The 13,198-nt window shown below is 37.6% G+C and overlaps 1 protein-coding gene across 5 annotated transcripts in view; it reads left to right on the forward strand.

Annotated features, from left to right (window-relative positions):
- YEATS2 (YEATS domain containing 2) overlaps positions 1-13,198 on the forward strand; it is a 122,630-nt gene that overhangs the window by 34,813 nt on the left and 74,619 nt on the right. For all 5 annotated transcript variants that reach the window (XR_004811824.2, XM_049105664.1, XM_025451321.3 and 2 more), the window contains exons 5-6: positions 252-497; positions 2,675-2,790. Coding sequence is in view for 4 of the 5 variants with exons in the window: in XM_049105664.1 (XP_048961621.1) it covers positions 252-497; positions 2,675-2,790 (362 nt within the window). In the remaining variant the exon portion in view is untranslated. The remainder of the gene's footprint in view (positions 1-251; positions 498-2,674; positions 2,791-13,198) is intronic.

Here is a 13,198-nt window from a genome sequence, read left to right on the forward strand (position 1 = left end):
ATTTTATATTTCGTTTCAGAGAACTTGCACCTTTTAGTGTTAAGACCTCCACATAATTATCACTTTCTACCTTTTGTTTGGTTTGGCTCAGATTACATTAACGGATTTGGACTTCATTTTGTGGTTGTGGGGAGATTTTGAAGAATTTTAAGCATGATCCCTAAATAGATAAGGGTTATGGAAAATTAAAATTTTACCTACTTTTAATGGATTTGATTAAAAGTTTGTTTTGCTTGCTTTCATTTTTGCAGGGATCAAAGACTTATGATACAATGGTTTTTAATCATCCTGCTATCAAGAAATTTTTGGAGTCCCCATCTAGGTCATCGTCTCCTGCCAATCAGAGATCAGAGACACCATCAGCCAATCATTCAGAAAGTGATTCTTTATCTCAACATAATGACTTCTTATCTGATAAAGACAATAATAGCAATATGGATATAGAAGAAAGACTCTCAAACAACGTGGACCAGAGACCAAGCCGAAATACTGGAAGGGTATAGTTTGATGGGTGGGAGGGAGACGAGAAGGGAACTAGTATTTATTAAGTATGTACATGTTATTCCATTTCACCTTCATAGGAACCCTAAGAAATAAGTTAGTTATATCCCTTTTGGAGATGGGCTTTATGTTGCATTTGTCCACAAATATCAGAACTGAGAATTAAACTGAGTCAGAACTGTGCCCTGCACAACTCCTAGAGGCCATCCACATTGATAGAAAAACCTTGAGGAATTGGCAATTCTGTGACCTTATCCAAGGTCTTTCCATTTTGTCATGTTTGTTCTCTCTTCAGCATTTTGCCTTGTGAGACTTTAATGCTTTAATAACTGGGGGAAACTTGACAAGTAATAAATAAAAATGAAAACCATTTATTCCTCTTTGATCCTGCCAGATTCTCATTTGAATTCCCATCTCAAGCTGCTCTGAACTTCTTGGTATAATATTTGGCTGTAGGGCAGCCTGGGTGGCTCAGCGGTTTAGTGCCACCTTTAGCCCAGGGCGTGATCCTGGAGACCCGGGATCGAGTCCCACATCAGGCTCCCTGCATGGAGCCTGCTTCTCCTTCTGCCCCTCTCTCGAATAAATAAATAAAATATTAAAAAAAAATAATATTTGGCTGTAGAGCCCTTGTTGGATGATTTTTCTCAGCCAGGTGTTCTATGATAGAGGAAATCTTCAGGTTGTTTTTCACATATTCAGACATCAAGGATTTTATTTATTTTGATAAAAATCAATTTAAGAAATTTTCTTTTTATAAATTCACATGTGTTCATTTTTTAAAAATTTAAACTACAAGAAAGTAAAAAAGAATAGAAAAGTCATAATGTCATCACCCAAAAATGAAAACTCTTATTAATGTTTGGATTTATTTGTTTCTTACCAGTACTATTTCTGGGCAAATACTGCATGGTCTTTTGGGGTGGGGGGTTGTGTTTATTTTTTTAAAGGTTTTAGTTTTAAGTAATACCTGCACCCAATGTGGGGCTCAAACTTTACAACCTTGAGATCAGGAGGTCACGTGTTTTACTGACTAAGCCAGCCAGGCACCTGTATTTTGATTCTGTTTAATTAAAAAGAATTTAGGTGATACAGGTTATAGGATTTTGAAATTTACCATCATGTATGTAATATACATGTTCATGTTTATGTAACAAATATTTAGTACTTACTATGGTGCACTTCTCTGAGAACTGTATGAAACAATCATGTGAGGCAGGTACTATTATCCTTATTTTATTTTTTATTTTGTTTTTAAGAGAGAATGGAGGGAAGGAGCAGAGGGAGAGAGAGAGAATCTCAAGCAGGCTCCACACTGTAGAACCTGATGTGGGGCTTGATCTCACAACCCTGAGATCATGACCTGAGCTGAAATCAGGAGTGGATGCTTAACTGACTGACCCTCCCAGGCACCCCTAGGGTTTTTAAACATTTTTATTTTATTATTATTTATTTATTTATTTATTATTTATTTTTTTAAACATTTTTAAAGTAGTCTCTACACCCAATGTGGGACTGGAACACACAACTCACAATCCCTAGATCAAGAGTCACGTGCTCCACCAACTGAGCCAGCCAAGTGCCCCTGTTATCCTTATTCTATAGGTGAGGAAACTGAGACAGAGAAGTTAAATAATTACACAAACTTAAACATCTAGTGAATGGAAGAGCCAGGATTTAAACCCTGGCAGTCTATCTCCATAGTCAAACTTGAATCATTTATCTGCATTACTTCTCATTGAAAAGTTTTTAATAATATAGAATGTTAAAAAGAAAGTAAATTCCATTGATCCCTTTCCCCATTCCTGTTTCCCAGTGGTAACCATTGTAATAGTTTCTTGTATATCCTTCCATATCCTGTTTGCATATACAGCACAGATGTGTATGACTGTTAAATATATATATGTAAATATATATATGTGTGTGTGTGTGTATATATATATACACACACACATACACACACTCATGGAGTTATAATGAACATTTTATGTAAGCTAATGAAAAAAATGGTAAAATTACTCTTTTATGTTCTTAGAGGTACCATAAAGCCAGAGAACTTTGTATTTAAAAAAAAAATGAGTTGCTTCATACATACCTTGTATAAATTTTTGTGGTTTCTGTCTATTAGAAATTGTCCAAATTAAAAGTGAAAATTGATTGTGATTTCTTTCAGGACACTGCTAGTATTACTGGCTCTCATAAAACAGAGCAGCGGAATGCTGATCTCACAGGAGATGAAACTTCACGACTTTTTGTAAAGAAAACAATAGTAGTGGGCAATGTGTCCAAGTGAGTATCCAGTATTCTCTCATTTTTGGTTATCCATTTATGTTAATGCTCTGGCATACTTTTATTATCATAGTATTACTGTAGGAAGAAGCCTTAAGGGTTTTTCCCCCAAACTCTTAGTTGTTTTAAAATAAAGTAAGGTCCAAAGACTTGAAACTGCCTCAGTGTATCTGCTTGTCTTTGACATAAAGTAAAATTGTGCTTGGTAAAAAATTTCTAAGACATGAGCTTTTATACAAATGGAGTAATCTCTATACTCCACATGAGGCTGGAACTCCCAACCCTAAGATCAACAGTCAAACACTCCACCAACTGAGCCTTCCAGGCACTCCATATACAAATGGTATATTTTATCAGGCATGTTAGTGTGGATAAATTTAGAACTTTTGACTTTTTCTGACCTAGTTCTATCCTTCAGGGCCTTAGCTAGCTGCTAAAAAATGTTTGTTGTCCAAATTGAAATGTTTTAAATTTTTGTTTTTTAAAGATTTTATTTATTTATTCATGAGAGACAGAGACAGAGAGAGGCAGACAGGACTCCAGGATCACGCCCTGGGCTGAAGGCAGGCGCTAAACTGCTGAGCCACCCAGGAATCCCCTAAATTTTTTTTTTTTTTAAGATTTTATTTATTTGAGATAGAGTGACTATGAGAGAGAGCATGAGCAGAGGGAGGGGCAGAGGGAGAAGCAGACTCCCCACTGAGCAGGGGGCCCAATGTGGGGCTCGATCCCAGGAACCTGGGATCATGACCTGAGCTAAAGGCAGATGCTTAACTGACTGAGCCACCTAGGTTCCCCAAAATGTTTTAAATTTTTTTAAAAAGTTACAGTTCATGTCTTCAAGATAGAACTTCTCTGGGCAGCCCAGGTGGCTCAGTGTTGTAGTGCTGCCTTCAGCCCAGGATGTGATCCTGGAAACCTGGGATCGAGTCTCACGTCAGGCTCCGTGCATGGAGCCTGTTTCTCCCTCTGCCTATGTCTCTGTCTCTCTCTCTCTCTCTCTCTCTCTCTAGAGAAAAGGGGGGAAAAAAAAAAAAAAGAACTTCTTCAAGCTGAAGGACTAGCTCCTTAACAATATGATTTCATGGTGTCTTGTGGGAGCACCATCATTTTGCCAAGTATCTAGAAATGGATAAAGACATAACTCTTTAAAAAAAAAAAAAAAAAGACATAACTCTTCAAGTAGCATAAGAATGTTATTTTCTCACAAAGTCTTTATTTGCCTTTCTCCTCCCTCATTAGGTGTATTTTCTCTGTGCGCTCTTGTCATCTTTGTCATATAGTCATTTCTTATTTTTATATTTTCTCCAAATCAGACTGCAATCTCTCTAGGGTAGAAAATATGTCTCATTTGTTTTGTACCTTAATAGTTGGTATTCACTAAATATTTGATTGTTAAATAAGTTGATGTATTTATGAAAATTGTAATAGATTGAATTATTGAAAATAAAAGGTTCAGACAGACTAATTATTTGGGGGGAAAAATCAGGTCGGGGGAAAATATACCAACCCCCATTAATGGACCACAAATAACAAACAAGAAATACCTTTAAAAATCTTAGGATAGGGACCCCTGGATGGCTAAACGATTGAGCCGAGCCGCACTTTGGGCTTGGGACATGATCCCGGGATTGAGTCCCACCTTGGGTTCCCTGCAGGGAGCCTGCTTCTTCTTCTTCTTTTTTTTTTTTTTTTTATGGCTAAATTTTTTTTTTTTTTATTGGAGTTCAATTTGCCAACATATAGCATAACACCCAGTGCTCCCCTCAGTGCCCGTCACTCAGTCACCCCCACCCCTCACCCACCTCCCTTTCCACCATCCCTTGTTCGTTTCCCAGAGTTAGGAGTCTCTCATGTTCTGTCTCTCTTTCTGATATTTCCCACTCATTTTTTCTCCTTTCCCCTTTATTCCCTTTCACTATTTTTTTATATTCCCCAAATGAATGAGACCATATAATGTTTGTCCTTCTCTGATTGACTTATTTCACTCAGCATAATACCCTCCAGTTCCATCCATGTCGAAGCAAATGGTGGGTATTTGTCATTTCTTTTTTTTTTTTTTATAAGTATTTTTAAGTGTACAGTTCACTGGTATTAATTTTTATTTATTTATGATAGTCACAGAGAGAGAGGCAGAGACACAGGCAGAGGGAGAAGCAGGCTCCATGCACCGGGAGCCCGACGTGGGATTTGATCCCGGGTCTCCAGGATTCGCCCTGGGCCAAAGGCAGGCGCCAAACCACTGCGCCACCCAGGGATCACCCGTATTTGTCATTTCTAATAGCTGAGTAATATTTCATTGTATACATAAACCACATCTTTTTTATCCATTCATCTTTCGATGGACACCGAGAGGGAGCCTGCTTCTCCCTCTACCTATGTCTCTGCCTCTTTCTCTCTGTCTCTCATAAAAAGTCTTAGGATAATAAGCAAAGTTTCTAATGGTTTATGTGATAGTATTTAAATGGAAGCATAAAATATGATGAAGGCTATGAGATTTCTATTTTATGGATTATTTTAGAGTTAGCATGCATTTAGATAAGGGGACTCTTCGACCATGTGAAGTGTAACAATAGTATAAGACCTGTCACCTCAGAAAATCGAAAACTGCAAATCTAGATGAGCTCACTAGAAGACTGAGGAGAAACAGTCATTGACATTTTCAAACAATTACGTTTAAATTGTAGGTGTTTTGGTTTTTTGAAGACTAGCTAGACCTAAAATAATGGCCAATCATTGATTTTAGGTAGAGAAGGAATGATTGGCATGAGAGTTATAAAGTCCTTTTTTGTTCTGGAAGAGGGAAAATTATTGATTTACTTTAGACTTGTTAAGAATGTTAGAGTAGCTAAGATAACTAAAAAATTAGACATAGAGATTTAAACTTTAAAAGTAGTAAGAGGAAAGTGAAATTGAATGAAAAGGAAAAAAATCTTTTGATTCTTAAGCAGGGACAGGAGGGAAGGATATGATAAAGAGAAAAAACAAGACAAATAGTATAAAATGATTTAGTAACAACAAATCTAAATATATCAACAATCATAAAAATTGCCTAGGAATTTAGTTATCTAGTTAAAAGATAGAAATTATCTTGAGATAAACAATACAGAACTAAATTTTATTTTATCAGTGACATATCTAAATACATAAAGATTGAAAGCAAGCAAATAGGTAAGATATAGTTGGCAGATACTAACCAATGGAAAACCAGTGTAGCACATTGATATCAGGCAAAATGAAATTTTAGACCAAAAATATTCATAAAGGGAAAGAGTTATTATATAATGTTAAAAAGTTCTTTTCATCAGGGAGAGACAAAAATTCTAAACAACTGTGTACTAGATAAAAGTTTTTTTTTTTTTTAGATAAAAGTTTTAAAGTATCTAAACCAAAGTTGACAGAACCATAGGAGAAATTCTAAATATACTAGTGTACTGAGAGATTTTATGCACCTCTCTCAGTAATTGATATACTCAGCAAAATACCTGTATAAATGTAAAAGACTCAAACATCATTTAACAAAGCTTGATCTAATATATACATGTAGACTATTATATGTAATAGTTGGAACATTTTTTTTTAAAGATTTTATTTATTTGAAAGAGAGCAAGAGCGAGTAGGGGAAGGAGCTGAGGAAGAGGGACAAGCAGACTCTGGGCTGAGCACAGATGCTCAACTACTGAGCCACCCGGGTGTCCCTTGGCTGAGCACAGAGCCCAACGCAGGACTCGATCCCATGTCCCAGAGACCATGACCTGAGCTGAAATCAAGAGTAAGATGCTTACCTGACTCTACCTCTGTGCCCCTAGTTAAACATTTTTAAGCACATAAGGAATATTTATGAAAATGGACTACACAATATGCCATAAAGGAAGCTTCAACAAATATCAAAGGACTTGTATCATGCAGACCACTGTGGTGGTGGTGGTGGTGGTGGTGGTGGTGTTGTTGTTGTTTTAAGATTTTTAAGCAATCTCTACACCTGGCTTGGGGCTTGAACCCACAACCCCAAGATCAAGAGTCGCACTGACTGAGTTAGCTAAGTGCCCCCAGACTACTTTTTGTTTTTGTAGATTTTTTTTTTTGAAGATTTATTTATTTGAGAGAGCGCACGCATGAGCACATGGGGGAGGAGCAGAGGAAGAGAGAATCTCAAGCAGACTCTGCACTGAGCACAGAGCCAGATGGCCCTGAGACCATGACCTGAAACCAAGAGTGGGATGCCCAACCGACTGTGCCACCCGGTCCCCCAACCCAGACTACTATTTTGACTATTTATTGCAATTAATCAATGATAGTAGGAAAACTAGAAAACTGTTTTTTTTTTTTTTTTAAGATCGTATTTATTTATTTGACAGAGCACACAAATGAGGGGTGATACAGAGGGAGAGGGAGAACCAGACTCCCCAATGAGCAGAGGAACCTGATAGGGGGCTCACTCCCAGGACTGTGAGATCATGACCTAAGCCAAAGCCAGAGCTTAACTGACTGAGCCACCCAGGCACTCCTAGAAAAGGTTTTTTTTTTTTTTTTTTTTTTTAAGATTTTATTTATTTATTCACAAGAAACCCAGAGAGGCAGAGACATAGGCAGAGAGAGAAGCAGGCTTCCCACAGGGAACCTGATGCAGGGCTTGATTCTAGGACCCCTTGATCACGACCTGAGCCGAAGGCAGATGCTCAACCACTGAGCCACCCACGCATCCCTAGAAAACTTATTTATGTCTAGAAATTCAAACTACTGGGACACCTGGCTGGCTCAGTTGGTAGAGCATGGGATTCTTCATCTGGGGTCATGAGTTCAAGTTCTACATTGGATATAGAGATTACTTAAAATAAATAAATAAATAAATAAATACATACATACATACATACATACATACATACAAACAAACCAAAACCCTCCAAAATCTTCTGGGGGAAAGAGGCAACACTTGTCAGTTTATGTTATGAGAGTAGCCTAACTTTTTAAATAAAGCCAGACAATTCATAAGAAAAGGAAAATTATAGGACATACATGGTTGTAAATATAGGTACAGAAATACTGAACAAAATCATTAGGAAACCGAATTTTGTAAATACAGAAATGATAATACTTTATGACCAAGACATGAAAGTTTGGATTCACAGTAAAAATCAATATAACTTGGCCCATTTTTAAGGATAACCATAGGCATAAATAAACATATAGAAGGCCATGACCATGGGATCCCTGGGTGGCGCAGTGGTTTGGCGCCTGCCTTTGGCCCAGGGTGCGATCCTGGAGACCCGGGATCAAATCCCACGTCGGGCTCCCGGTGCATGGAGCCTGCTTCTCCCTCTGCCTGTGTCTCTGCCTCGTTCTCTCTCTCTCTCTCTGACTATCACAAATAAATAAAAATTAAAAAAAAAAAAAAAAAAAGAAGGCCATGACCATATTTTCCAACAGAGTGTTTTAAGGAGGCCTCATGAAATAAAGGGAGAGCTAGAGATACTGGTTTTACCATGGTCAGGACTTAAAGGGAATGATTTGTTTTGGTGTTTACGGGTTAAGAGACCAGTTACAACCTTCCTGGTAGCAATGAGTAGGAATTAGAAGAGTTCAGAGTTCTAGCACTCTGAAACCTGAATCAACCCAAAGGCTAGAGAGTCCCTAAACCAGTAGTAAAATATGCCAATTTATTTCTATCTCATGTATCTGCTTGGAAAAGCAAGGTTGATTTTTTTTTTTTTTTATTGCATGGTAGTAATCATAAAATAAAACAAACTTCATGAGAATGGTTCTTAGACCAGGAAAGAAAAAAAAGAAAAATGTTTAAAAGAAAAGGATTAAATGCAAAGACTCAAGTTGCTTGGTTCAGTGATAAAACTGTTAAAATCTTGATGGGATTAAAATTTTTAAAAATATTTTTTAGGGGAGTGGGAATATGAGCTTCCAGTTATAATGATTAAGTCATGGAGATGAAGTCAGTTGTATTGTAATAGTGTATGAGGAAAGATATGGTGAGCAAAGCATAATGTAGTATTGAATCACTGTTGTACACTTGAAAGTAATGTAACATTGTGTAAGCTATACTTCAGTAAAAAAATTTTCAGTCTTGTTGACATAATTAACAAAATTAAAAGATTTAAAGTGTATATAATGATTTGATGTGTATATACATTTTGAAGGAATTCCTGCCATCAAGTTCTCTCTCTCTCTTTTTTTTTTAAGATTTTATTTTTAAGTAATCCCTATGCCCAGTGTGGGGCTTGAACTCCCAACCCTGAGATCAAGAGTCTTAAGCTCCACCAACTGAGCCAGTCAGGAGCCCTGTCACCCATCACCTCACATATTTATCTTTTTTATATTTTTTAAAATTTTATTTTTATTTTTTATTTTTTTTTATCTTTTTTTATCTTTTTTCTTTTGGTGTGAACATTTAAGTTCTATTCCCACAGCAAATTTTACAGTGTTATTTACTGTGGTTACCTTGTTATACATTAAATCCTCAGACCTTATTTATCTCAAAGCTAAAAGTTTGTACACTTTTACCAGCCTCTCTATTTCTCCTACCCTCAGCCTCTGGTTGGTAACTGTTTTTCTGCTCTGTTTCTATGAGTTTGCCTTTTTTTTTTGCCATATTTAAGTGATACCCTGTAGTATTTGTCTTTCTCTGTCTGGCTTATGCCACTTAGCATAATGCCTTCCATTTTCATTTGTGTTCTCTCACAAATGTCAGAATTTCTTTCTTTCTCATGGCTGAAGAATAATATTCCATTATATACATACATATATACATACTTACTCAGTTGGCCTTTGAGCAATCTTTTTTTTTTTTTTGGTTCAAGATTTTTATTTATTTATTTTTTAATTTATTTTTTATTGGTGTTCAATTTACTAACATACAGAATAACCCCCAGTGCCCGTCACCCATTCACTCCCACCCCCCGCCCTCCTCCCCTTCTACCACCCCTAGTTCGTTTCCCAGAGTTAGCAGTCTTTACGTTCTGTCTCCCTTTCTGATATTTCCCACACATTTCTTCTCCCTTCCCTTATATTCCCTTTCACTATTATTTATATTCCCCAAATGAATGAGAACATATAATGTTTGTCCTTCTCCGACTGACTTACTTCACTCAGCATAATACCCTCCAGTTCCATCCACGTTGAAGCAAATGGTGGGTATTTGTCATTTCTAATAGCTGAGTAATATTCCATTGTATACATAAACCACATCTTCTTTATCCATTCATCTTTCGTTGGACACCGAGGCTCCTTCCACAGTTTGGCTATCGTGGCCATTGCTGCTAGAAACATCGGGGTGCAGGTGTCCCGGCGTTTCATTGCATTTGTATCTTTGGGGTAAATCCCCAACAGTGCAATTGCTGGGTCATAGGGCAGGTATATTTTTAACTCTTTGAGGAACCTCCACACAGTTTTCCAGAGTGGCTGCACCAGTTCACATTCCCACCAACAGTGTATGAGGGTTCCCTTTTCTCCGCATCCTCTCCAACATTTGTTGTTTCCTGCCTTGTTAATTTTCCCCATTCTCACTGGTGTGAGGTGGTATCTCATTGTGGTTTTGATTTGTATTTCCCTGATGGCAAGTGATGCAGAGCATTTTCTCATATGCATGTTGGCCATGTCTATGTCTTCCTCTGTGAGATTTCTGTTCATGTCTTTTGCCCATTTCATGATTGGATTGTTTGTTTCTTTGGTGTTGAGTTTAAGAAGTTCTTTATAGATCTTGGAAACTAGCCCTTTATCTGATATGTCATTTGCAAATATCTTCTCGCATTCTGTAGGTTGTCTTTGAGTTTTGTTGACTGTATCCTTTGCTGTGCAAAAGCTTCTTATCTTGATGAAGTCCCAATAGTTCATTTTTGCTTTTGTTTCTTTTGCCTTCGTGGATGTATCTTGCAAGAAGTTACTGTGGCCGAGTTCAAAAAGGGTGTTGCCTGTGTTCTCCTCTAGGATTTTGATGGAATCTTGTCTCACATTTAGATCTTTCATCCATTTTGAGTTTATCTTTGTGTATGGTGCAAGAGAGTGGTCTAGTTTCATTCTTCTGCATGTGGATGTCCAATTTTCCCAGCACCATTTATTGAAGAGACTGTCTTTCTTCCAATGGATAGTCTTTCCTCCTTTATCGAATATTAGTTGCCCGTAAAGTTCAGGGTCCACTTCTGGATTCTCTATTCTGTTCCACTGATCTATGTTTCTGTTTTTGTGCCAGTACCACACTGTCTTGATGACCACAGCTTTGTAGTACAACCTGAAATCTGGCATTGTGATGCCCCCAGATATGGTTTTCTTTTTTAAAATTCCCCTGGCTATTCGGGGTCTTTTCTGATTCCACACAAATCTTAAAATAATTTGTTCTAACTCTCTGAAGAAAGTCCATGGTATTTTGATAGGGATTGCATTAAACGTGTATATTGCCCTGGGTAACATTGACATTTTCACAATATTAATTCTGCCAATCCATGAGCATGGAATATTTTTCCATCTCTTTGTGTCTTCCTCAATTTCTTTCAGAAGTGTTCTATAGTTTTGAGGGTATAGATCCTTTACATCTTTGGTTAGGTTTATTCCTAGGTATCTTATGCTTTTGGGTGCAATTGTAAATGGGATTGACTCCTTAATTTCTCTTTCTTCAGTCTCATTGTTAGTGTATAGAAATGCCACTGACTTCTGGGCATTGATTTTGTATCCTGCCACGCTACCGAATTGCTGTATGAGTTCTAGCAATCTTGGGGTGGAGACTTTTGGGTTTTCTATGTAGAGTATCATGTCATCGGCGAAGAGGGAGAGTTTGACTTCTTCTTTGTCAATTTGAATGCCTTTAATGTCTTTTTGTTGTCTGATTGCTGAGGCTAGGACTTCCAGTACTATGTTGAACAGCAGTGGTGAGAGTGGACATCCCTGTCTTGTTCCTGATCTTAGGGGAAAGGCTCCCAGTGCTTCCCCATTGAGAATGATATTTGCTGTGGGCTTTTCATAGATGGCTTTTAAGATGTCGAGGAATGTTCCCTCTATCCCTACACTCTGAGGAGTTTTGATCAGGAATGGATGCTGTATTTTGTCAAATGCTTTCTCTGCATCCAATGAGAGGATCATATGCTTCTTGGTTTTTCTCTTGCTGATATGATGAATCACATTGATTGTTTTATGGGTGTTGAACCAGCCTTGTGTCCCAGGGATAAATCCTACTTGGTCATGGTGAATAATTTTCTTAATGTACTGTTGGATCCTATTGGCCAGTATCTTGTTGAGAATTTTTGCATCCATGTTCATCAGGGATATTGGTCTGTAATTCTCCTTTTTGGTGGGGTCTTTGTCTGGTTTTGGAATTAAGGTGATGCTGGCCTCATAGAACGAATTTGGAAGTACTCCATCTCTTTCTATCTTTCCAAACAGCTTTAGGAGAATAGGTATGGTTTCTTCTTTAAACGTTTGATAAAATTCCCCTGGGAAGCCGTCTGGCCCTGGACTCTTGTGTCTTGGGAGGTTTTTGATGACTGCTTCAATTTCCTCCCTGGTTATTGGCCTGTTCAGGCTTTCTATTTCTTCCTGTTCCAGTTTTGGTAGTTTGTGGCTTTCCAGGAATGCGTCCATTTCTTCTAGATTGCCTAGTTTATTGGCGTATAGCTGTTCATAATATGTTTTTAAAATCGTTTGTATTTCCTTGGTGTTGGTAGTGATCTCTCCTTTCTCATTCATGATTTTATTAATTTGAGTCTTCTCTCTCTTCTTTTTAATAAGGCTGGCTAATGGTTTATCTATCTTATTAATTCTTTCAAAGAACCAACTCCTGGTTCTGTTGATCTGTTCCACAGTTCTTCTGGTCTCGATTTCGTTGAGTTCTGCTCGAATCTTTATTAACTCCCTTCTTCTCTTGGGTGTAGGATCTATTTGCTGTTTTTTCTCTAGCTCCTTTATGTGTAAGGTTAGCTTTTGTATTTGAGTTCTTTCCAGTTTTTGAATGGATGCTTGTATTGCGATGTATTTCCCCCTTAGGACTGCTTTTGCTGCATCCCAAAGATTTTGAACGGTTGTATCTTCATTCTCATTAGTTTCCATGAATCTTTTTAATTCTTCCTTAATTTCCTGGTTGACCCTTTTATCTTTTAGCAGGATGGTCCTTAACCTCCACGTGTTTGAGGTCCTTCCAAACTTCTTGTTGTGATTTAGTTCTAATTTCAAGGCATTATGGTCTGAGAATATGCAGGGGACAATCCCAATCTTTTGGTATCGGTTCAGACCCGATTTGTGACCCAATATGTGGTCTATTCTGGAGAAAGTTCCATGTGCGCTTGAGAAGAATGTGTATTCAGTTGAGTTTGGATGTAAAGTTCTGTAGATATCTGTGAAATCCATCTGGTCCAGTGTATCATTTAAAGCTCTCGTTTCTTTGGAGATGTTGTGCTTAGAAGACCTATCGAGT

The sequence above is a fragment of the Canis lupus genome, chromosome 34 (genome assembly GCF_003254725.2).
Source record: "Canis lupus dingo isolate Sandy chromosome 34, ASM325472v2, whole genome shotgun sequence".
Taxonomy (NCBI): Eukaryota; Metazoa; Chordata; class Mammalia; order Carnivora; family Canidae; genus Canis; species Canis lupus.